This window comes from Mustela nivalis (genome assembly GCF_964662115.1).
Source record: "Mustela nivalis genome assembly, chromosome: 15".
NCBI classification, from domain to species: domain Eukaryota; kingdom Metazoa; phylum Chordata; class Mammalia; order Carnivora; family Mustelidae; genus Mustela; species Mustela nivalis.
In genome coordinates this window covers 86,487,033-86,512,877 of record NC_139034.1, presented here as the reverse complement: position 1 = coordinate 86,512,877, position 25,845 = coordinate 86,487,033, and the positions used below count along the sequence as shown (strand labels likewise).

The window sequence follows — 25,845 nt, the reverse complement described above, 5'->3', positions numbered from 1 at the left end:
GAAGGTGACGTTTCCCACTCAGGAGGCGCGGGTTTGTTTTTCTGGCCCAGCCCCCTCTTCCCATCGGTTCCCAGGACAGTGTCTTCCCAGGTCAGCCGCCCCACAGTGCCAGCTGCGGGTTCTTGACCTTAAGTTTGACAGCTGCCTCACCTTTTGCTTTGTTTTCCTGGAACCACGACCCACCTGGGATCTTTGTGGTGGCTCAGAGGTTATCACTACAGGTCTGCAAGTCATTTGGAAAATGAGTGTCCATTTTGGTGGTTGCAGCAGGGAACACTGAACCGTGTTCTCTCCTGAGGGTCTGGAATGGGGACGGTGCCCGCGCACGGCAGGAAAGCGGCGGAGTCCAGGTCTACATGGCCGTGACCTGGTCTGAGCTAAACCCGGGTGGTGGGGTTGCAGAGGTTCCGATGGCCGAGATCTAGGGTGTGGCCCAGAGTGCGCCTTCCTAAAAAGGCTGTGTTGATGCTGCTGGTTGGGGGGCGTCCTCTGAGTGCCCTGTCCCCCTGAGGCTCACCTGAGGAAGTTAACCTCCGGGGCCTGGCCCAGACACAAGCGGGGGAAGCCTCCAGCGGGCAGACCGCAGGCCCCGGCCCAGGTGATGGGAACGTGCAGCGGGGTCTAGTATCAGTGCTTTAGGGAGAACAAGTGGACAACGACCTCATGGGTCTTCTCTGGAACCACTGGGCGGGAGGGGGCCCTGGTGGTTCACAGACTCATCAGATACCCGCGAGGAGGACGGCTGGGGGTGTGCTCTGGGGATCCCCAACTTCAGATGGCTGGGGGTGGGGGTGGAGAACAAGGGGGAGCCAGAGTTCATTTCCTCATTTTCTTTGGTGGTGGTGGGTGGGCTGCGAGGCACGGAGAGGCTCTGGGGGAACCATAAGACAAATCCCAAAACGCAAAGTAGCGAAAAGGGTTCCGTAGCCTGAGTTCTGTGCTGGCCCGAGGTCAGCAGGCTGCCGAGGGTCCGAGGGGATGATCTCAGGGGCTTGGGGACCCGTGTGTGCCTTTTGTCCTTAAAACAAACAGAGTAGCAGAATGCCCCCTGAGTCCAGCATGGGGTTTAGAGTTTGCTGGGACGGTCGGTCCCTGGCGTTCGGAAGTACAGCGACAGGGTAAACAGGCAGTTGTCCTGTTAGGACAGGGGAAGAGCTGTTTGCCTTCATTTAAACCATAGAGTGAAAGAGGAGAGAGTCCTAGGGAGTTACCAGGAGCACAGAGCTGTGGCATCTGATTAGATCCCGTGGAACTGGTCGGAACGTATCCCATAACCGGCGACTCTCCACTGAAGGTCACTGCACTTGGAGTTAAGTGAAGCCCTTGCAGGTACTTCAGAAAAATGGCTTGTGTGAGTCCCGGGGTGAGTCCCTGCCAGGACACAGGGCGAGGAACGGCCCCTGCAGCGCTGGGACTGGGTCTGGGGAGAGATGCATCCTCACAACAAGTTCTTTCGTCCGCCCAGATGGGTGTATAGGGTATATGCCCTCGTGAACGTGAAAGTACATTTTGCTGAAATCTGATTCTAATCAGAAAAGCAGCCTGAGAACATAACACCTTTTAGGCCTTTTGGGGAAGGAGGCAGCAAAAACCTGGACTGGACCGCGCGAGGCCCCGGGAGCAGGCTCTGGCAGCCGCAGGAGGAGTGAGCTGGGGTTTACGTGGCCAAGCCTGCAAGGATTCCAGGCCTTTCTGATAAAGGAGATACATTCGGGAGCGTGATTCGTGTACGACAGAATGACCTTTGCAGACGAGAGAAAATTCTAAACCTCAGGGAGGAGTTTAGTCGGAGACCTGATTTCGCTTTGTTCTGTTGGTTTTCCCACCAGTATAAAATTCCTTTCAACCTATAGGATTCAGGACTCTGAAACCGAAACAGCCGTTCACACGCTGCGTGCTGGCTGAACAGGGGTGAGGCCGGATTTGCTTGCTGTTTTTCCGGTCTCTGTGGGCATTATGGACGCCCCCTGGTAAGAAGGAGCGCTTGACTCTTTTGGAGCAAATAGAGAGCTGTGATCCGCTGCGGTGCCCAGACCAGTTTTTTAAAAGGACTGCATGCTCAGTAGATCTAGTAAAGGATGCGACAGGGACCAGAAAACAGGAAGGACAGGGATGTCGTCTTTATGGACGTGAACCTGAGCTGTGGTCTGCGGAGAAAGGAACTCAGAGGGAACGTCCACTTTTCTGTAACTCACGTGCGCGTGTAGAAATTGGTTTGTGGTGCTCGTAAATAAAAAGTTCACAGGAGATAAGCGTCCTTTGAGAGAATGATTTATAGGGAGGAAGACTTGGAAAGCGATTCTTTGAAGATGAAATAGGAGAAGAACTTCCTGGGTCATCGCGTGCGCAGGCCTGGTGCTCAGAGGAGGCTTCTGTGTGCACACTGAGCTCCTCGGGCGCCCGTGCGGAGACGTCATTAATTATGCTGAAGCAGAATAATTTGGGGTTGTTTGGGTAGGGTTTGGCATTTGCATAAGTGGTAACAAAGATACTGGTTTCCTGCAAGACTGGATGGTTGTTTACAATAGAATTGGGGATGGTGGGATTTCTGTGCCTTAGCGAAGGAAACAAGTTAGTACACCTTGGGGTGTGTGTGTGTGTGTGTGTGTGCGCGTGCAAGCGCTCTGGGTTAATATATAATAATATATGTGATACAGTAGTTATATATATTAACCCAGAGCAAATAATAATTAAACTCTCAGTTACACACCTTACTTGGGAGCAAGGGAAGGGTCTAACTGCGTGTTCTGCGTGCGTGTGTGTGTGTGTGTGTGTGTGTGTAGAAAAATCCAAGCCATTTGTCCGAGCATTGTTGTTTCAGAACTGGAACTAAAGTATGGATCTATTCTGTTTTAAAGCAGCATTTGAAAACTAACTGTGTACAATTTGTCCTATGATTGGAGGTTGCTGTATGTTGTAAAAAGTGCTATCTCAGTGTTCTGTTCCTCTGTCGTGGGATTTTATTCTAAAATTGGTTTTCGTGTATGTATAAGGCAGGTTAGATAAGAGTTACCATTGAAAGCGTGTGTATTTAAATTCTGTTTGCTAAAAGGACTATTCATCCATGTCCTATGGCCAGAGAGTCTGGGGATGAGAGGAATGTCTCCAAAGGAACAATATAATCACGATTTACGTTTGAAAGGATTGCCTATTGGAAATCTGAAAGCAAAGACCATGAACATTTTTAGAACTCCTATGAGGTCCCTTGGCAAACCACATGCCCTTTGTTTTTCTGTTGTGTGTGGTCTCCTGCTTTGGTTGGCCAGCTCCTGTGGTAATAAGATAATAATGTACGGCGTCCTGCCCTGTTCCCAGGAACAGAGGACTCAGGTGCTAATGAAAACACACAGGCTTTCGTGAATGAAAGTCACGTGACTTGGTCTACTTCCTTTATTGGAAGAGAAACCTTTATAAAAATAGTACTTCATAGAAGGAAGCGTAGTATTGTGGAACATTAAACCAGGAATCAGGAAGCCCGGTTTCTGGTTGCTGATCTTAATGAGTCATCGTGGGACAGAGGAAAATCATTCAACCCCACTTTCTCATTTTCTCTGTCTGTAAAATGGGGTAATTATAACCCTCTCCCTTCCGTGTCCTTGGCTGCTGGGCAGTCCAGCAGAGCATAAAAATGAAGAACAGTTAAAGTGCCCTTCTAAAGGGCCCTGCTCATAAACCCACGGATGCCCTTCATACTTACTGCCTTGAAACCATGAGTATTTACAGGAAAGTCACTTTTGCCCATGAGTGTTCTTAAAAAAAAAAGCCAAAAACCTCAATCTGAAAATGGAGCTAATACCCTTTTAAGAAACATGTGTCTTTTTTGCTTCCTTGCTAGTTCCACTCCAGTCTAGAAGAACCGTGTTTCCCCCCCTTTACTTAACTTGAGATGCTGTGCATAGATAATCATCCATTGCAGAGAAGCAGTGGTTAAATTACATAGGAAAATAACAGTTGAGGAAAACAGCATCCTAATGCTGAAACTGCATTAAGACTGCCCTTTTGATTACCTTTTATGATTTGTTTATATGTAAAAGATACTGTCAAGATGAAAATTTGCAATTAGAATATACATCTTTTTTTGTTGTTGTTGTTAATGGGTAGTGTTGGCTCTCAGCATAGGGTGTATTGAAAGGAAACCAGAACCCTTCAACTTTGAGCTGCTGAATCCAGTGTTGGGCCTGGGTTGGTTCAGTTAGGGTCGCCCCTCCTGCAGTTTGGGGTTGTGTAGTTGTCAGACACCATAGGGGACCTCCGAAGTTTGCTGAAGGCATTTGCTCTTCCGCAGTCCCCCTCCCCCACAAAAGGAATTCTCATAGATAATTAATGTTTTATTTTCTCTGGAGCTCTGTGGATTAAATGAATCTCTCTTTTTTCTGGAGAGGAGAACTTGCAGCAGTTTAACAAACAGCATGAGTATAATGGGTTTTCTGTTAAAATTCCCACTAAGGCATTTTCTGTAGAAGCATAGTTCCAGGAGCTGGTTAACTTTGGGTATCAGATTTGGCACGTGGAGAGGGTTCTTTTTGTTTTGTTTTGTTTTGTTTTTGTTTTTTTTTTTTTTTTTTTTGGGTAGCACAGAATCAAGTGTTCCCGTTTCACCTTAGAAACTTAAGGGAAAATGTAACTTTACTCTTATCTGCGTTGCCAAGTAGAGTGGGGAAAAACTCAGAGGGCGGTAGAGCCCCGCCCAAAGCCGGTTCTTCACAGGAGTCCACTAATAATAGGGGAATTCGCTGTCGATTTTGTCTAGTACAGACAGGGGGAGGATGTGTCTTTCTGTACGAGACGGGGACCGCATCTTAACATTGGCTTTTTAGTAAACAAATAAAAACAGAATGTTCTGATCTTCCCGCATGATCCGTAATAAGCATGTTATTGATCAGACCGTGGATTTTCTGAAAACATACTCTGAATTTCAGTGGGGGAGGCTCTGTGTGTGTTTTACCTGCAGACTGAGTTCAGCGGGGAGCTGGGGGAGTCCTCGTCAGGACGGGGGAAATGTCGAGGCTGGACATTGCCGGCGATGATCAGATGGTTTCTCGATAGCTTTAGAAACTTGCTTGAACTGGGCGCAAACAGGAAAGGCACAGCAGGTTTGAGGAGAGGGAGCCGGAGCACACTTTGTACGCTACTGTCTTGCTCAGTGGAAGCAAGCGATACGGGGTCCTTCCGGGCGTGGTGGTCTTGCTGCTTCGTCGAATTCCTTGCACGGGAACACTGAGATAGAACTGGGTCACCGTGTAAAGGCTGTGTGTTTACAAGTGATAAAATCGGCAAGTTAGTGGTTCTGATTTCTTGGCGATTGGACTGGAATAATACTAAGTTTGCCTAAAGTTGCTTTTACATGTCCAGAGATGTGGTAAAACTCCCGTCAGGTGAACGCGTCTTCCAGTTTGCCCTCTTCGCTTACGTCACACATGATGTAGATGCCCACAGAAGAGACTTACGAAATAGTCTTTGCCTGCTGTGCTTTTACTGAAATTTGGAATATTTGGTCAAACTTTGTGGTAGATCAACTTTAAAGGTTCATAGCACCTTGTAAATACTGGGTTTTATTTTAGTGTTGATTTTATTGATTTATTTATTTTTAAGGTTTTACTTCCGTATTTTAGAGATGTGGGGAGGAGCAGAGGCAGAGGGACAAGCTGACTCTGTGCTGAGCACAGAGCCCCACTTGGGGACCCGATCGCACGACCCCGAGATGGGGACCGAGTCCAAATCGAGAGTCTGAGGCTCAAATGCCTGAAGCCAGGGACCCCTTTAGTATTGATTTTTGAGTATCAAATTTTCCAGAAAGAAATATTTTGTGTGTGTGTGTAATGGGGTAAGGGTCGCCATGCCTCCTCTGGTCATGCGCCAAGAGGCTTGATGTGAATTTCTTTTTAAATTGAAACTCGAATATTGAATAATGACATATTCTCTAATCATGTTAAAACTTTAAAACCGCAAGTACAATTGAAGCCTTACTGGTGCTTTAATCTAGCCCCACTATTGGTATTGGTATAAATCATTGTGTGAATTGTTATAGTCTAGTATTAAATTTCAGTTTTTTAATGTGTAAGAAGGGGGATTGTGAAAGATTTCATTATATTATGTGATTTTCATAATTACCTTAAAATCCATATGTTTCTCCGAAGGATTTATGCTTTTCCGTAGTCCTAATGCGTAGCCTGTCGTGTTTATGAGTGTGAGATAGTGCTCTCTCCCCACAAATTTATCAGTAGGTATTTTGAGTCCATCTCTTGCCTCCAGTGGTGGGTAACCGACAGTCCCAGAGCTTGATGGGCAGCTGCAGCTGGAGAGGGTGACAGCGTAACCGTTATCCTGATCAATATTGACGGATTATTGTGCGTCCCTATCCCCTTTAGGTCAGAGGAATTGTTTAAGACCCAGAAAGTGTTTTCCCACTTCATGGTGGAGAGACATTTTCCTACGTGTAGTATCACGTAATGCCCCAAAACCCAGTGCCGCGGGAATCTGCTGCTGAGGGAGGCCCCGGGACTCGCCAGGTTCCCCGAGCCGGAAGGAGGACTGTTGGGAGGCCCAGCGAGCGGTCCGGCGGCGACCTGGGGCTCGCGTCCTCCTGCGCTTTTCCTCCTGTCCTGCCGCCTCCCGGTCTGTGCTTCCGAAGCTCCCGGCCAGTAGTTACGTGCGGACCTGACCGTGGACCTGCCCGGCAACTCTCCCGGGGACTGTGTGGTGTTTTGTCTCACTTGGGGATAGTTACTTCATTTTCTCTCTTTGTTTCTTCCGGGTATTTATTCATTCCCAAGGAAATGTGGGCAGGTGAGCAGGAGGTAGCCCGCAGGGGGACGGCACCCTAACTTTTTTACACCAGTGACACGCCCGCATTGTGAAGACCTTGGAATCCGACGGGTCTTTGGCGGCTGTCTGTCGTGGTGTGGCTGGTGTCATTGTGTTGGGTTGTTGGTTGGTGACGGGTTCTGGGGGTCTCCAGGCTGGCTTCCCGGCGTTCTGGGGGTCTGCGGTAAGGAAAGCTGCTGTTCCCCCAGCTGTTTTTACTTCAGCAAAGCTGGCTGTGCCTTCCCCTCGAGAAGACCCCTCCCCGCCCTCCCAGCCCCCCATGCACTCAGACTCCTTCCGCGGAGCAGGGGGAGAACCCGAGGGATGGAGTTCAGTGCGTTTGAAGGAGAAGGGCTGGGAAGTGTTGGTATAACGTAACTCATCTAAGGTCGTGAACAGGGAGCCTGAGGGAGGTCAGACGTCTTCTCCAAGGTCACCATTTAATTGGTTGGTAGAAATGTTTGTAAATAGTATCAAGAAAGAATCGAGTGTGCGCTGTCTCTGTGGGTCCTTTGTGTACTGATGAGTAACTTTGTTCCGGGGCTGTCATTCGCTGCAGAACAGCTCAGTGCTTGTAGAAGTGCTATCTGCCTGTCTTCCTTGGGGACACTGTGTTCCACGCATGGACTAAAAGGTCTGGTCACCAGAAGTAGGGGACACACCGAAGCGAGGCTGTGAGCTGTCAGTCCGGGAACGAGCCTGCTCACAGCCATGTGGGCAGTGTTTACTGTGAGGCAGAAGAGCGAAGGTTTGGCCGATATTCAAGATCATGTACTCACTTGTTAAAAAAAAGAAAGAAAGAAAGAAAGAAGAGAATTCCTGGCATAATTCAACTGGAAAATCCTCTTTCATCTGGGGAGACAGACGTCCTTGATCTCCGTGATGGGTTCAACCTGCACAGTGGTCCTGGTCATGGCTTGAGGTGTCTTTATGATGTATTCATTCTATAAGTGAAATATCATAATCTCCTCATTATGCATAAGTCCATTAACAGTTTCCTAAGAAATGAGTCATTAACCTCTTTAATGATGAGTGTATTTGAAAACTAACCAATTTAGAATTTGCCTAAGGACCGATAAGTTAACTCATCAGTTTTTGCTAGGTGGTGATCTTCTGGACACTGGGTTCTTTCACGAGTGCCTGTCTTGTTTTCAAGACTTTTTTTTTTTTTTTTATCATGTAACTGAAGTTTTACACCAAGAAAAGTGGTTTTTCTACCTTCCTAAGGATGTAACTGCAACCCCACTTTCCGAGGCATTAAGGGAAGACGTCCGCCAACCTGAGTTCAGAAGCTGTCCGTAGTTTTAAGAATTGTAGTGGGGATCCGCGGGCTTGTGCTGCTGTGGGTGACTCGGTTTTGTTTGCATGAGCTGCTGGTCCCTCGCGTCCTCAGAGAGCCGACTTCCATCCGAGCAGATGGCAGCCTTGGGCCCACGCGCCTGCCTCGTAGACAGGGAGACCCAGTAATCTACCCAGCTGCGCGGGACCCGGGCCGCCTGCCGCGGCGGGGGGGGGGGGGGGGACTCAGCAAAACAGGGGCCACTGCTCTGCCCTCCCCATCAGTGTGCAGCTTTTTGGGGAGCAGGGAGAGCAGTGATCAGAGTGCCCTGTCTCTTTGCTTCTGGGTCTGGGGAGTACTTATCAGGATAAATAGAAAAGCTGACCCATAAAGATCGTGGTGTGCCCCTCTGTAAGGAGTCTTCGGAGATAAGCCCAGCAGTCTTTCCCTGGGCAAGGTTTGGATCCCTTCCATAGAGCACCCCTGGAACAGGCACGGCTGCCCTGCCAAGTGTGCGGGATGGGGGCACGGGGGATGCCAGCCAAAGTAGGGACCGCAGTGTCTCCCCCCCACCCCATGAAGGCCTGGGATTCCCAGGCCTGTTGGAGAAGCCACGCCCACACCCCCTGGGGCTGGGGGGGGGCAGAGGGGGGGAGTTGTCTCCACTGAGGGGTCTGACCAGTACCTCCTCTCCTGTCCCCAAGCTGGGTGTCGGGCACCTGGTGGGTGGATGAGTTGGGGGAATTGTGAGGTGGGGAAGTAGTTTTGGAAATAGGCCAGGATGTTCTTACTAAGTTTGAAAACTAAGCAAATCATGCTTTAGAAATTCTGAGCAACAAGCAGGGTTAAACCAGACAGGGATTAGTGTGTGGAGGGTGCAGCTTGATTTGGTCGGAAGGTGAGAAGCGGAGGCACGAGGACATCGGGACACTGTGGAGCTCCTGGGCCCCTCGGGCGGGCGAGGTTGCTAGAAAGCGGTCAATCTTACGCAGCAGCCTGGATGCATGTTTCAGAAGATACATCACTCAGGAGACCAGCAGTGGGTGCTTCTGTTTTATTCTAACATGAGAGTAGCGTTTTCAGAAATTGTTTTCTGGCATAAATGTGACCAAAAATAGCGCTTTGTGTACACAGATGAAATGGATTAGCTACTCCTCCCCTCTTCCGGTTGTATATATCAAATAAGTTCGAAGACATGTCTTCAAAGAGTTTCATTTGTTTGCTGAGTAGACTTCTAAATGTACAGTCAACTGAAAATGTTTAGGTAGGATTTAGCAAAATATATTAGTTGCAACACTGCTGCATTTCTTCCTTTTTAGGATATTGTAAACCCGGAGGGTACAGTTGCATTATAGTTGGCATCAGAAAACTAACTACAGCTAGTTCAGTTAAAAAAAAAAAAAAAAGAAAGAAAACTTAAATAATGCATGGTGTGGAAATATTAGATATGAAAGCCTGACAAACTTCTAAACATTAATGAATTTAAAAACATTCTTTAGCTTTTCCTTACTTTGACAGTTTTTCAAATGAGCGCTTTCTTTTCAAGTTTGAAGTTTGTGTGGCTTCCAAATATAATGCCAATTTGGTATTTGGGGTCTTATCAGAATTTTAAAGAGGCAGAAGAACTGACTCACCTTAATTCCATTCTACTTCTTATCATTATTTGCAGTTTAGCTTATCAGTAGGGCTGGTTTATTAGTAGCCTCCGTTCCAAATGAAATAACCCCAGCAGTAAAATACCCCAAGTTTCTCTGGCATGGAGCATTTAATTAAGTTCCTAGAATAACTCAGGGTGATAAGCATTCATCTCCACACTCTGGAGTCTGTCCTGTTCCGCTGGAATGTTCAGAATTCTTCGGATCTTAAGCCATTTCCTAGAGTCAAAGACGGTTCAGCCGTCACTCGGTTGAGGTTCAGTGCATCCCAATGTCCAAGTCCTCGCAGGGGCGATGTGACTTCAGCCTCTGTTCTCGGAGCTCCCCATGCCTGCTGTTCCAGGGGCACTGCCCACAGCACTCCGAGAGGTGGGTGTCCGCCCTTCACGGGGGCTGGCCTCGCCGAAGGTTCTGATGGGGGAGCCCCTCCCCCCACACCCTGGGGTGACCTCTGAGGATTCTGGATCGGTTTTTGGCTGGGGTCTGAGCTCCTGGGTGTAGCTCACTCCAGCCCGTGCCCTGGAACTATCCCGGGATCTTTGTGCCCAGTCTTCGCTGTCAATGGGAGTTTTCCAGAAACCTCCCGCACTAGGTTAATGGCTTCCCTTTCCTGCATCTTCTGGTTCTGCTCGGCCCACCACCCGCTCCTGTTTCACAGAGCGCGCTCTCTTCAGTGGGGCTGGTGGGAGTTCTTTCTGTGAGTTCATCCTTGACTCTGCAACCCCCAGGTGGAAAGCCCACGCTTGAAATGTTTGCGGCGGCTGCTTGCACGCTGGGTGCACTTCCGTGAAAAGTGAACCTGGAGATTTTTAGCCACTGTCCTAATAATTTCCAAATAGGCCTCTGCTACGGTGGCCACTCTGGCTGGAGGCGGGCAGTCCATCGGCTTGGCGGCTCTGTGTTACCAGCCCATCAGGCTGATGTGGGAGGTGGTTCCAGGCAACTTTCCTGTGCTTTTGTGCTTTTACCTTTTAGTTGCTCATTGGGAGGTTGGGGACTTCACCTAGGGGCTGCTTGAGAGAAGGGAGGGCAGTGGGTATCCCTGTGCCCAGGGACAGTGGCAGAAAGGTCAGGTCAGATCTGCCTTCAACTTGCAGATTCAATCCAATTGTTGAATACTTTTTCATTACAAAGATGCCAGTTGTTACTTGTTAAACACTTAAAATGTTTCAGGTGCTTGAAAAATATTAAAGTGTGGGTTAAAAAGAAACTGGTTTGGTTTCCATGCTAAAAAGAAAAGTGAAAGGTATTCAGTCTTCAGGTCTATATTTGAGAACTAGAAGTAAATTTAATTTTGAAATGGGTTCAGACGGTGAAGCATTGCAGGTAGTAATAGATGCTCCAGAAAATAAAGTGGGGAGGAGAGAGGGGAAAGGGGACAACTTGAAGGTGATGAGGAAGCAGGTCTTTAGCGGTTTGGGGGGAGAATCCACATATGCAGAGGGAACAAATAGCCATGCAAAGGCCCTGGGGCAGAAGATTGCTGCCATATTCCCTAGTGAGAAACAGAAGTGGATCTGTGTGACTGAGGAGGGAGAAAGAAAGGCAGAGCTTATCAGGCGATGAAAGAGGTGACAAGTGACAGTGACCTGTAGGGCCCAGTCAGCCCAGCCGTCCTAAAGCTGTCAGCTAGTATTTAACAGTATAAAAACAGAGTAGAATCTTCGGAATAACACAGCATTTAAAAACCTTCCTACCGGAGTCCATCTGATCCGTTCATCTTGTGGTTTTTGCCTGGTGAGGGAGATGGCTTTGCTTCTCCAAACTTCTCCAAACTAGCAGAGAAGATGGCAGAAGCCCTTAAAGTGGGCTGAGGCCCTGCGATGCCACGGGGTGCGGGTAACCGAGATAAGCAGCCAAGCCCTCCGTGAGGAGTCACATACTTGGTTACACAAACGTCTGCAAAGCACCTTAGAACTTATAAAACGTTTCTGAACGAGGTCGAGTGCTCAGGACCTCCTTGGAGGGAGGTTCTTGTTGTTCTTCGTTTTAGAGGAAAAACCTGAGGCTGGAGAGACCCCCTGGGCCTGGAAGGTGGCGTGGCCCTGGTTGGTTTGCTGCTGCCTCGTGCTGAGTCTTCCATCCGACGCAGTGGCTTCTCTGGGGTGGGGGGAGAGGCCGTCACCCTGACAAGACAGACCGTGGCTGAGTCGGGAGCTGGGTCAGGGCCTCGTGGGGTCGCTTACGATGGACCCCGAGCTGTGGGCCCAGCAGGCTCTGCTTGCCCCAGGGAGTGCCCGGCTCTGGCTGTGCAGCGGACTGGCTCCGTCCTCCAGCCAATGGGAACCGAGTCTTCCCTGTATTCCTTGGCCAGAACCCCGACAGGACAGTGCTGGTGCTGAGTGAGCTGGGAGCTACGGCCCCGGGGCGGGGTTGGGGGGGAACCCGCGGCCACGGGGAGGACCCGCCCGCCTCAGCCTGTGTGGGACGCAAATGCACATTTTGCACATGGATTTGTGTGCAGGTACTTGTAGCTTCTGTGGTTCTCAGACTTGACGTAGCATGGAGGTCCGTCTTCAGGATTTAGGTTTGTTTCACTTAATTTTGGTGAACTGTGTACAGAGTACGGTAGCAGACCAGACCGTGTTCGGCTCCTCCCTCGGCCTTCTCCCGATGGCTTGCGTCCCTGGGCGCAGGTCCTCCGCTTGGGGATGCTCTTGCCTCTTCCGGGCCAGAAATGGGAAATTTCAGTTTTCGTGCTCAAGTGTGCGTGCTAGAAAGTGCGTCTGTGCTCAGGGGTCTCCTTGATTTCTCTGGGGCCTAAACTCTAAAGAACTTACTGTGGAAGGCCCCATGGCGGTGAGTCGCGGGAGGGGGAGGCGTCGTGTCCCTGAGTGGCCGTCCAGGCCGTGTCCAGGGCCTTCGCAGAGATGCGTGGCTGAGGCGCCGTGGACTCCACAGCAGATGGCCGGCAAGCCCTGGGGGTTGACCACACCCCAGCCCCTGGGGGTCTCGCTGTCACGGGCAGTGTTCAGAGTGAAGCCGTTTTTTTTCCCATTCCTCTTGGGCTAGGCTACTTCGAAGCCCGATTGTGGTCAGTTCAGTGCAACAAGTAGAAATTGCAGAATGGCTTGTTGCTCTCTAAGGAAAATCGTGAAAATAACCATTGTTTTTCTCTTAATTCCTGTGGACTGTGTGTCACCGAATCCTTGTGCTGGTACCTGTGAGTTGGAGGAAATGATTTGCGTGGGTGGCCCGTCGCGGCAGGCGGGCCGCGCTCCCACGTGTGATGGAACCGCGGTGAGAGGCTCTGTCCGCTCTGTCACAGTTTTGTCGTTTTGGTCCCTAAACAGGTGGCTAGGAAGGTGTGTGTCTTTTATATCCATTCTAAAAGTCCTAGAGAATTCTGTCCCGCTTGGAGGGACTGGGGATGTGACCAGGTGAGCCATCAGCCTTCTCGCGGTGGAAGGAGAGATGTCTTCATACCCAGTGTCCTATGTCCCCCTCCCCAAGCTTTGAACTGTTGGGGAAGCTGTGTCTTGCTCTGGTCAGCCGTTTTGCTTCTTCACTGGGCTTTCTTCTCGCCAGAGGAGAGGGGAGGGTGAGAGCCTGTGGGCTCCTGGCCCCAGTGTGCCGCGTGTGGGCGGAGCTGGGTCCCTCCACCCCTGCGGGAATCTCTCCCTGGCCAGAGCAGGGCAGCGGCAGCTCTCCTGGCTCTGGGCATGTCAGCCGCGGCCTTGCCTCCAGCAGGCGCCCGGGGCCAAGGTGTTCAACTTGCTCGTCCTCTTGAATCTCCCAAGAGGCCGTGAGAAATCCCAGGCTGGGCCCCTGACCAGAGCCCGTCCTGTGGGAAGTCCCTCCCAGCAAGCCAGCATGGAAGATGCCCACCGGGTCGGGCCACTGAGTTCTGCGCCGGCGGAGAGCCCTTCTTCTGTGCAGACACCTGCCGTGAGCGGGTCCGGCTCTGGCACGCCGGCACTCTGGTGGAGAGCACCCGCGGCACCCCACCCTGCCCTAGGTGCTGTATGGCTGGGGGGGGGGGTTGTGGAGGTGGACCCCCCGCGGGCTGGGGTGGGGCTGGGGATGGGGGCAGGAGCCACCATTATCCTGTCCCCTTTGCCCTGGAGGGCCTGGCCGTGGGCAGCTGTTGTCTCCTGTGATGTTACTTTTCAGTAAATGAACCTGACAAAGATGGTTTGCAGCTTAGCCTTGGCGTTTGTCGTTCCTGGAGCTTGAATAAATGGTGCTTCCTCTGGGTGTGGGTCTCTCTCGCGTGCCGTGGAGCCTCAGTGCTCATCTGCGGTTTGCTGCGCTTTTGTGCGTAAACCGGAGACACAGAGGCCCATGCCGGTGGCCCCGCCGGCCGGAGCCCAGCTAGCTGTGCACTTCGGGGTTCGCTGTGTACCCGGAGAGGCATGGGTGCCTGCCCTGCCTCATGCGCCTGCAGGGGACCTGCCCGCGGGGGGACGCCCGCGACCCCGGCCCCATCCGTGCGTTGGGTCCCGCAGCGAGCCGCCGGCGTCCGTGCAGCGCTAGGAGCAGGCAGCTGTGACCAGCCCGGAGCCACCCCGAGAAGCAGTTCGGCTTCTGTCTGCTTCTGTGCAGCTACCCTGAAGCTTACTCACGTGGCACCGGGAGCCGCTTGCCCTTGTTTCTCCGCGCTCATCGGTTTGTTTGCTGCCTTCGCGTCCAGTCCATGCTGTTGTCCGCGGGCCGGGCTTTGAATGCAGAGAAGTGCCCGGACGGCCAAGAGGTCGCGGTGGGGCGCCGAGCCCCGGGAGCGCCGTGGGGGGACTCGGGCTGCTGGCCCAGGGCTGCGGGTCTTGCTAAGAAGTCTTGGTAGTTCGCAGGGACAGGTGGTGACAATCAGGTGTCGTTTACAGGAGCTTGGAAGAAAGCTAAGGGACCCAGCCGCAGGGCGCAAGTCAGGCCAGTGGCATGGGGTCCTCTGCTGCAGAAACTCAGGTGTGTTCTGGACTGTGCTGACTGCTTTCTGTGTAACCGGCCCATGTAAAGTCTCCTTTGGTAGCTTCTCCGTGGCCCAGGGAGTAACTCCGCGCAGGACCATAAGGTCCCCGTTTTTAGAAGAAGGAACGGATTGGTCAGTGCTGGATCCTGGGCCCCAGAGACCCTGACTCCGGTGGGACCCGTGGCCATCCACCCCCACGGCGTACTGAGCCATTGGAATGGCATTCGCTTCCAAGGGCTGGGGATGGCTTGACCTGAGTCACTCCTAAGCTCCCAAGATGCTCTGGAGATGAGCGGTGGTGGGAGTGGGCCTGGGCGCAGCAGGGCGGGGCCGTCAGCCTTGACTTCGCTGAGGGGTCCTGCCCCTGAGGGCTGGCTGCCCATTCCCACCAGAGCCTTTAAATGAGCTCAGTTCTGAGCCCCCGAGAGACAGCAAGGACACCCCGTGTTATGAGCATGTTAGGGACAGGGAGGGAGTCGGCGGGGAAGCCGGGGACGCTCAGGCTGTCAGGCACGGTTGTGCACGTTGGTGCACGTTGGTGCCCCGTGGAAGCTCCTGGCTAGAAGGGAGATGGCTGGGCAGGGGTGAGGCGGGCCGGGGGTGGGGGGCAGTGGATTCCAGAATCTTCCTGGTGCCATTAAATGTGTCTTTCTTTTTTCCTGTAATGAAAGACAAGTGTTTTACTGCTTATTCTCTATTTTTAATACATTTCCAAATTACAGTATTTTATTGTTAAATGTGAAAACCGAAGTCTATTTTAGAATCCTCAGGCCATCCCTTTTTAACTACTCTAAGTCTGTTTCCTATTCAGTGATATTATAGAGGGGATCTGAGTTGTATTTGGCATCATTTCAGACTTGCAAAAAACGCTTATTTCGATTTCCCTAATAAAAACAAAAAAGGGGTGAAATCATAAAGCTAAAACAACCCCCGTAGCAGTTCTTAAGTATTTAAGTATTTGAAGGAGAGAGACGTGCATTAGAAGTGAGATACGAAAACAGGATATTTGGGGTGAATATATTTTGAATAAATTGTCATTGTACATGCCTTAATTTTGGACGAAACACATAATATTTAGGTTTGAGAAGTTCAGGTAACAACAATGTAACCAACACTTTTGTAGTCTACATAAAATACACATTCTTTATATCAGCGTCAACGCGTAAGCATAATAACGTGTTAAATCCGAAGAAAGGATGACACCGTTCACTGGACACGCGCACTTTTAATGCACGTGGTGTCACTGGGCCCAGCGTTCTTGCTGTTTCATAGGGCAGAAGCGTCGTGCTTCTGTTCCTGTTCTTGGGTGGCCCCCGAAAGAGAAGAGACCTGCGCGAACATATTGTGAGCTCAGCTCTGTTGAAGGTGGGTTGTGTTTCGTGATAATCATACGCACGCAGGGCCGACGTGTTGTGTATGGACAACCGCGCAAGAGGAGCCACGGGTAAGGGAAGTTAATCCCCAAAGCGTGCGGGCTTCATAAATGAGTGCGTGACTTGCTTCGTCCTTTTCAGCAGGGCCTGTAACAAGGTAGCGTGGTTTTCCGTCCATGGTGTCGCGTTTCTGAAGGACGGAAGCTTGCAGAGAATCTCCAGAGGGAGAATCAGTTAGTCTCCAGGTGTAACGCACAGATGGAAATATATGGCGTTATTTTGACTGCTTCAGCCTCCTTTTTCCTCAGAGTTTTCCTCCTGTCCAGGGGCAGGCAGTGCCCTAGGACCACTCCTGTCTGCTGTTGAGTGCAGAAGCAGCCCTCTGCTAATGAATGAGCCTTTGCTCTGTTCCAGTAAAACTTTATTTACAGAAACAGGCAACAGGTCAGATTTGGCATACTTGTGGACCTCTGCCTTAGAATGCCTGTGTCTCTCTTGCTCTCTCGCTCTCTGTCTTGTGAACTGAAGAGGTTTTTCTTTTCTGTTGGGCCTCAGACAGTCCTAAATATTCGTTCTCCTTTAGAAGAATTTTTTTTTTCCCCTTTTTTTAGCTTTCTGCCTGTGAGAGATGGCGTAAACCACATGGGTCTTTATTTCAAGGTAATCCACTGAAGCTTTAGGAAGGGCCACCAAGCATTATACGGGATGCTAGGGACAGGTGGGGTTTGAGGGCTCCACTCACTGGGGAGGAAGGTGTGTGTGGCCGCAGCCCATGGCCCGGGCAGGGTTTCATGTCACTGGGGAGAGTTCTGGAACGAGCCCTTGGGGCTGTGTAAAGAGTGTAAACTCCAGGGACCCCGTCACAGTCACAGACCCTCTCTCCCCCTCCCAGCCCCACTCCTCTCTCCTTATTTGTAACAATGGACAGTGATGGCCCCAGCGGAGCAGGGAGGGGCCCCAGGGGACAGCTACAGTCCATCCTTCACTGCTGACCAGTCTCTGACGCTCCGCCATCTGGTTGGTACCTAGGAAGGTCTGACATTTCATGGTTGAAGAGCAGGGTCCCCCAGGACTTCAGGGGGACCTGCCCCCCGGGCAAGCGTCCTGTTTCTCCTGCACTGTTGGACGCCACTGCCTCGCGTGCAGAGGGTGCTCGCGCGGTGGCACAGCTTGGAGGAAGTGTGCGTCGGACTTCTTACTGACCAGCACGGGAAGGAAACACACGCGTGCGGTGGGAGTCTGCTGGGACCCCCGCCCGGGACCCCTGGGGGCTCTGGTGTGCGGTGATGAACACAAGGTCTCACCTGAAGGTTTAAACGGGAGCGAAAGGAGGAGAAGCCCCCTTTTCTGACCTTCCAGGGCTAGACCGTCTCGTCCCGTCTGTGCTGTGTCATTTCCATCGGGTTTCAACTTGGGGCTGGGACATTTCTTCAGCAGCAGCCGTCAGGATGCAGTGATCTTGCTTGTTAGTGGAAACGGTGATCTCATAGGACAGACGGTTTGAAGTCTCTCACGAGTAGGGTTGGTGAGGTAATTTACTGCCTCCGTTTGTCCTGGGGGAACGTCTTCCCTAGTTTCCTTTTAAATTGTGTGTTTTTCTTTTTTTTCTCCTATTTAAATGAAAAGTTCAAGTAACCGTTTTTCTTAGAATCTCTGGCTTGTTTGTTATCACATTTCACCGTACTTTTTTTTTTTCCTGCTGGTATAGTCAGGGGAGCTTTGCCTTTAGTCAAGTGCGGAGATACTGTATTATCAGGGTAATTTTTCTAGGAATTTCTCATGTAACTGAAAAGTTGATGTTCTCCTGTAAGTCTGTGTTTAACATCAAAGGTTTAAATGGGCCAAAGGGCATGTCTGGGCTCATTGCAGGTTTCTTTCCTCCTAATCATAGTTGCCGCTGGAAATAGAGGTTTTCATTTTGAGAATATGTTGTTTCTTTGTCACGTAAGTCGTCCTCTGCGACTCTCCTAAGTGCCTGCAAGGGTTAAGCACGGTCGGGTTGGGTCCAGGTCGGGTCCCTGCCGCTGCGCTGGGAGCTCCCTGCACCATGGAGTCGGGTGTGGGGCTCTGTCTGCGTGGGGCCCCGGAGGGGGGCCAGCACGGGGCCCCGCGCCCACCCCCACCCAGCCTGCCCCGGGGCTCCGCGTGGAACGCGAGTGGGCACGAGGCTCTCTGCAGAGGGAACCGGGGCCTCCCTGGGCTGACTCGCCACCACTCAGGGCTGGGCGCTGAATTCTGGCTCTGCAACATGGACCGTGAAGCCACCCGAAACCCACAGACTCCTGAGAAATCAAAACGAAAACGTCTTGAGCCGGAATGTGTATCGAAAATGCTGCTTGAATTAATTTGCCAGTGCAGATTTCCCCGATTTATCTCTAGAACATTCTAGACCCGAAGCACACCATAGTGGGAAACCTGGAGCTCCACGCACCACGGAACACACGTGGCAAAGACCCTTCCCGCTTGTTTTTATGATAAGGTCTTCAGTGACTGTTTTGTTTCTGCCGTTTCTTTTTGTAGAGCAGAGCAGACTGAAGGCGGAGTCTTTAATGGCACGCCCTTGCTCATTTGCCTTCTGATTGCTCTTTTAATTTAAGAAAAGTCCCGGGATTAACCCTCCTCCCAGGAATGAGGGTGCCAGGCGCGTGGAAGCTTGTCCTTCCTGCGGCCATCCTTTGTCACAAGACGGGAGTGACGTGTCCAGTGGAACAACTTAGATCTTGTTAATGCAAGGTTTTTTGTTTTTTTTTTTTTCTGAATCAGCTAATTTTAGGGCTGTGCTTCTGGGAACGGGTTTCTTTCCAAAGCAGTGTCTAAGCCGCAGACCAGCACTGTGTGTGATGATTTGACAAATTCAACGAATGCCAATAAGTCTAAATTCCCTGGAGACGCGTACCCCCAGGACCGCACCGGATACCCTGGCGATCACATTCACGGGCAACGTGTGGTTCTCGATGTTTCTTTCTTGTTTTGCTGCTACACCCAATGGGCTCAAGGGGTGTCTTCTGTCCTGGTGAATATTCTGTGTGGAGTGACCATAAAATTCATGATTTGTACTTTGCTCCTAGTAGAATTAACATAATAAAGCCCATGAAAGTTTGCTGTATCACTCTTAGAAAGCATACATACTTGAAGGCAAGGATGTCAGGTTGGTCGTGTTAGAAGACTTTTTTCCTAGTCGGGATGAAGCAGATTAATTTTCAGGAGAGATCATTTAACTTCCTCTAAAAGTTAGTAAACAAAGGAAGAGGCTAATGTGCTGGGTTCCCAGGCTCCAGGGAGGGGGGAGTGGAGCAGAGCAGGGTGCGGGGAGGAGGGCGAGGGGGCAGCCTGCCCATCTGCAGCTCCATGTCTGGGAGGCCGCTGCCGCGACCCTCGGAGCCCTGGCGCCTTTCCGTTGGCCCCGGCGAGCGCGTGTGGGAGCCGAGCTCCGGCTCCTCACAGCTCACGACAAAGCACAGAAGGGAAGGTTTTGGCAAAATTCGCCCAGGGATAAAGTCCGGTGTGGCCTGCAGGGGCGCTCCGGGAGGTCCGGTGCTGGGAGCTGGGTCTCGGGGTGGAGCGTCCCTCCGCCTGCGGTGTGCACGGCCACCAGGCCCCGAGAGTCAGCTGTGTGCGCGGGGCATGTCCCCGGGGGCGGCTGCTGCAGGTTTCCGGGACTGTCCTTCCCCGTGGGAGACGGAGCGGCGCACTTGCTTCGCGGTTCTCGAGGTGCTGGGTGTGCGGTTCCTCGGAGACAAGTCCACCACGCTGGGCTGATCCTTAACGGCAGCCGCGACCCCAGACCTTCGTGTTGGCGGATCCAGTGCCCCGAACACTCGCTCGGGCCCGCCGGGGACTCGCCTCCCACTCAGAGCCTCAGGACAGAACGCGAGCTCGTGTCTGGGGAGAGTTGGGAGTCCGAGATGGAGTATGGCAGTGCCCGCGGTTGGAGGGGTCCCAGCGTTCAGGTCGGGCCATCACACGGGCTCTCGCGGGGACGACGAAGTAGCGAGGGGTGATGCAAACAGACCACTCGGCAATTTGATTAAAAAGCCGGGAAGCTTTGGGCACCTGGGGGGCTCAGTGGGTGGAGCGTCTGCCTTCGGCTCAGGGCATGATCTCCGGGTCCTGGGGTCCAGTCCCGCATCGGGCTCCTTGCTTCTCCCTCTGCCCCGCCAACCCCTGCTCATTCTTGTTCTTGTGCCTTCTCTCTCTCCCAAAATGAATAAAATCTAAAAAAAAAAAAAAAAAAGCCAGAAAGTTTGCTATCAAATGGCAAAGTCTCCAACTCAGTCTGTCCATTAAAGAGCACAGGAAGTTAAAAACATGCCGGAAACGATGAAAATTAGGAACAGGTTGAAGAAGTTTGATCCTTGGGCCTGAAGGCAGGAAGCTGTTAGGGCGGGTGGGGGTCCCACGGCTGCGTCATCAGTGGGCTTCTGCAGGTTCTGGGGGTCAGTGACCTAACCTGGCCTGGGGCAGCGAGGCCCATGGGGAGGGTGTGGGATGACAAGCGTGTCCCTGCAGTAACGTGTGTGGTCCCCGCCGTTTTCGGAATGGGATACATGACCCAGGCGGATGGTTTTCCGAGGCAGGTGTAGAATCACTGCCTGTCCCATGTGTCTGCCAACCCCCGATGGCATGATTTCCGGGACGTGCTCCTGGGCCCTGGTGTCCATCCTCTCGTGAGCTTTTCCCCGCAGCCCCTGCTGAGAGCCGGGCCAGCAGGCTGGCCACTGGCTCCATGGCTTCTGTCCCCGAGGGCAAGGGCAGCGTCCTGTCTCTGTGTCCAGTCCAAGCCTGGCCTCACCAGAGAGCATGCATGGCCCTCACAAGTCACTAGCCCTGGGCCGTGCTTCCAGGGGCGTGGAGTGTGTTTGCGGGGGCGGGGGGGTCACCCACCCTAGAAAACACAGTGCGGAGATGGTTCTTCCCAGAGTGCATCATGCTTGCAAGTCCATCATGGTTGTGAGGGGACTTTTTCTCACTCAGGATGGCTCTGTTCTGTGACAGTCACCACTGACTTCTTTCCTTTCTCTTCCAGAGTGAGGATCTGTCTGGCTTGATCACTATGACGTCACACATCAGAGAATGACATCAAAGGAGGATGCTCAGCGTGGGGTTTTTTTGTTCTGTTTTTAAATCTGAAGCTGCTTACAATTTTCTTTTGGATCTGAGCAATGACTAGGTTTGGGAACATCTGCGACTCTATTAGACTCTGAACCAACAAGACGAGGACACCTGCCCCTCTCCTGGCTCCCGCGGTGGGGAAGGGGGGCACCCATCACTCTGCTGTTCGTGCTGTGTTTTGTTTGTTTGTTGACAAAATTCACCGAAGAAGTTACTCTCAAGAAAATTGGATGTTCCTATTGGCCTTCTAAATCACGGCCAGTGTCTTAATTTCTTCTTACTTTCATTTTGGCAAAGCAAATCGCTCCCTCGGCATGCTGGGAGGTTCTACCGATGCCCACGGAGGTGGTGAGCTCTGGCACTTGCTGGCACGCACTCAGACCTACCACAGTCCTACCTCAGTTCCAGGTGAAGCCGGATTTGTGCGGCGGGGGGGCTGGCGGGACCTCTGCACGTCGCTGCTGAGCGCGGCTCGAGGCCGGCCCTTCAGCCTTATTAACTGGTCCCAGGACGCATCTGCTCCGTGGGCTCCAATCCAGGTCCCTGCGTGTTTACTCAGACAGAGCCCAGTGTGGGGCTGATGTTTCTTGACGGAAAGGCAGTTTGGGATTGGACTTCGAAGATGGATTGATAAATAACGATAATGATGTGTAACTGAAGCAACCTACTTTTGAAAAAATCATCAACTATATTAGGGAGTTGGGGGGGGTTGGGGCAAGGGGTAAATACCTGTTTTTACCTTTAACAGACTTGTTGAATCTTCTCTCTGTAGATGTTTCTGTAGGTACTTCAGACTGCAAAAGCCTTTGGTCCTGTTCACAAGCTCAGATGTCTCTGCTGTCCTTAACCTTGAGCTTGCATTTCTTTAACCAAAAATTCACGCAGGCATGCTAGCGATCCCAGGGTGGTCACGGCTTTGGCAGATTTAAAAGAAAAAAAAAGAAAGTGTGTTATCTTTACTCGATGCTGTTGTGGCAGCCAATGAGGCTGTCCTGAGCAACAGTTAAAAAAAAAAAAAAACACACACAAAAACTCAAAAAAAGACAAGGGAAGCAAAGAACTTGGTAGAAGAGCTGTTCTGGCCCCTGTGCTGTTAAGGGAAGAAGAAAAAGGAGGAGACAAAAACCTCATGGTACATCTGACTTGTCGAGAAGTTCCCGACAAGACTACCCTCATTACGTGTTTCCAGTGTTCTGATTTCCGCAGGTGTCGCCCACAACTGCTGACCTTGACCAGCAGAATGTCCTGTCACCGCGCTGCCCCCTTGACGCGTGGCGGAGGCTGCCGAGCCCCCTCCCACTGGCACGTCCGCAGTGCCTGTGTGCTGGGGATAGTCCTCATTCATTGGAGATGGGAGCTTTTTTTTTTTTTTTTTTTTGGGAGAAAAAATATATATAAATATATAGATATATATCACTATAGAATAATGCATTAATAAAATGAGGCTTTTTAAGAGGAAGACCAAAAAAATTCAATGTCTTAAAAAAATATTTAATGGCAATGCAAACGTCTTCCTGCTTCCATGCTGACTTCTAGAACAGAGGATTGTATTGCAAGACAAAGTTGAATGTAAAGTGATCCCCCAGAACATTTTTAAAGTTTTACTTTTCTAAAATTACACATCGCAACAGCGTATGGACCGTACGATGTTAGCTCGAAGGTCAGTTTCAGTGTATGATACAAATACTTTATGAAAATGTATAAAACATCCTGAAATTTGCATTCAGTTTTGGGGACTCGGGATCGGTGGGTGGTATTTGCTGTGTAGTCCCCCCCCCCCGGTCCAGTAGGACGGAGTGCGGACCCTGTCGGACACAGCGTGTGCACGTCGGGTGTGGGCGCAGGCTCTACACTTACGGTAGGTCTCGGCACCTGCCTCATGGCTCCCGTTCAGACCGCAGCTTACAACAAGCAGAATAAAAAGTTGATAATATACTAAATTTTCCTCTATCCTGTACATTTCAAAAAAGAAAAAAAAAGGCGTATGCAATATTTACATTTTTAATTTAGTTTACAGAATGGAACCAAAATGTATAAATGTTATGTTTGCTAAAACTTCACAATGTATATTGGGTCTTTGTACATTTTGCCTGACTTACCTTAAATTTAAAATATTTTTTGCTATATAAACTTTAACAGTTATTAAACAGTGTTTTCTTTTTGGCTACGTATTGTTTCTGGATATCAAGATGTTAAATATATTTCTTGCTATTGTGATATGACGAAAGACTTACTTGCTCTGTCTTCCACTGTCCACGCTGTACATAAAGCGTCGATGAGACACTGCTGGAGACGGCGAGAACGGGCCTAGAGTAGTGCATTGTACTTAGTCTGTATTGATCATGGATGCTCTCCTTAACAGCCGTATGCAATAAAATAAAATACATTATTTATGAGATGAGCGCCTGGAGGACGTCTTCTTCCGCGTGGATGTTGAGTTTCGCGTAAAGCCACTCCTGTTTGAGAGTGAAAAAGTAAACACGAAGCTCTTCAAATACTTTGATGCCTCGTAATTTAAATGTTTTCATCCTGGGAGCCTGATAATGGTCCCCAAATGATAGAACTTATGAAAAGGAAGTGTATTAGGAAAACAAAGATGTTACTTACTTCGCAAAACACACAGACTGCTCTCGGCGTGCTGGCTGCCCGCTGTTGCGAGTTGGTCCCCACGCCAGGTCCTTTGTAGTCCCTCACCACCGCGGCGGTCGGAGCCCCAGACCCATTTTACAGATGACGCGGTGGGAGGGCGGGGACACGGAGCCCTGAGCCCAGGAGCCGGGGTCCGGGCCGATGGGGATGCTCACGCCCCTGGCCCTGCCGCTTCCTGGGCATGCCCGCGTGAGAGGGGTGAACCGAAGCCGCCAGGCAGGGTCACCGCAGTGGCCGGCAGGTGCAATTTAGGAGGCAGAAAATATAAAAATGATGACTCTTGATTTTTATCGAGAACAACGTGACCTCCTTTTTGGAAATAATTTTTCTGTCCCTCCACGTTACCCTCAGGTCACAGGAATACCACACGTGGGTGTCCCCTCTTTTGAGCAAGTAGTGATATGTGCTGCCGAAGTGAGCACAGTAGAGCCGGAGCAGTTGGGAAGACGATTTTAAAAGTTGGTTTTTAAGTCCTGAGACTGACGTCCTCCCTATAGGGGTGTCTGGGGACTTGGAGGTGGCAGGACAGCCGGTTGGAGGTGGGACAGAGGATGCCGGGGAGGGGCGGGGAGGGGGCTCCCGTTAGCCACAGGGGGAGGATGGCCTGCCGGGTCTGATGCCTCCGACATCTACTTTAATGAAAAGAGCAGGTTATGGTCACCATTCTGGGAGAGTCCTATGAAGCAGGAATCGGCGAATGGATTTACTCGAAAGATCTTATCACCAATGAAGTGGGGAGTCACGGCCAAAATCTGCAAATGCCAGGAGGGTTCGCTTGAAAGTGATCTAGAAACTCGGAGGAGAAGGCAAAGTGTCGTAGGACAAACGCCAGGAAGGGTGGAGATCCCCCTCTTTGGATTTCGGGAAGAGCGTGGCTCTGACCCGTGGAGGGTCTCCGTAGTGATCTTGGGAGACACGTCTCACTCCCTGTCTCCTGGCCTGGCGTCCTCCGCGGAGGTCCAGTATCTGAGCTGCCCTGTGGGACCTGGGGCCCCTGGTCAGACAGTACGGAGCAGGCTGTCCGTCTGCGGGTGCAGGGAGGTCTGAGGAGACAAGTGTGTGAGCATTTGGGAGAAGCCAGCACGACAGACTTACCATAGCGGCACTTTGACGCCCTGCTTGAAGGACAAGGGACGCTAATTGGTGCCTTGAAATGTGCCCTGTGTCTTCTCCATCACTGCTGTGCTGCACGGCCCAACCGCGCTTCTTCGATGGATACAACTCGGCAGGATGTGAAGTCTCCAATTCTTGCTTTGGCAGTGATCCGGGAGACAGGGCTGTGGCCTCGTGCCCTTGACAGCTGGCCAACGTGACCGTCCCTCTGGGATCTGGCCAGGGTTTCTCTCTTGCAGCCTGGCTCTGCCCTGCTCCGCAGCGTGTTCCCGCCTCTCTGAAGGACGCCGTTGAGCTGCCGGGCAGATTCCTGCCTGCGTGTCCTTACTACCTCCTTGACTTCGTGCTAGAATGCCGCCCTAGCATCCGCCCAGCCCTCGAGTGACTCATGGCCTTTGCCCTGACGTGTAGAGAGTTCTGGGCTCCTCTGACCCGAGCTGTGCCTCCTGGGTTGGTTGGTTGGTTGGTTGGTTGGTTGGTTTCCCGTCTTTCCGAGTGCACTCCTTTCACCGAGGGCGGGAACTCTGCAAGCTCTAAATTTTCACAAAATTCCTTACACCTCCAGAACGCCGCCAGAGTGGCCCCAGCCCCTCTCTCCAGCCTGCCCATCTCAGCTGTCACAGATTCCCGGGTGACGCCCACGTAGAACAAAAATGTTAAACTGATTGCATTTCCCAGGAAAGGGGGTGTGAAGTACCGTGCAGGTATTCACGAGGCAGAGTTTACTGCAGATGACAGAAAACTCAGGGCAGTGGCTGAGGTCTGCTCTCCAGCACGCGGGCGGATCAGAATCACCCTGAGGGCTTGTTAGACCCGATTTCCGGATGGTGGGTCCCCAGACTTTGTTTTCGGTCATCTGGGGGCTGGGGCTCAAGGATTTGCCTTTCCAGCAACCGTCCCAGGGGCTGCTGGGGCTGCTGGTCTGGGACCGCACTTGGAGAACCACTGAAC

The 25,845-nt window shown here is 51.4% G+C and overlaps 1 protein-coding gene across 2 annotated transcripts in view; it reads left to right on the top strand.

Moving 5' to 3' along the window:
* The window catches only part of IRS2 (insulin receptor substrate 2), a 28,251-nt gene extending 4,721 nt beyond the window's left edge, over window positions 1-23,530 (top strand). The window contains exon 2 of one of the 2 annotated variants that reach the window (XM_082701455.1): window positions 21,047-23,530. In XM_082701455.1, coding sequence (XP_082557581.1) covers window positions 21,047-21,051 — 5 coding nt within the window. In that variant the 3' untranslated portion in view covers window positions 21,052-23,530. Of the gene's footprint in view, window positions 1-1,853; window positions 9,499-21,046 lie in introns of those variants that run through there. The other variant, XM_082701454.1, reaches the window with a different exon arrangement.
* The last annotated feature ends 2,315 nt before the right edge of the window (window positions 23,531-25,845 follow it).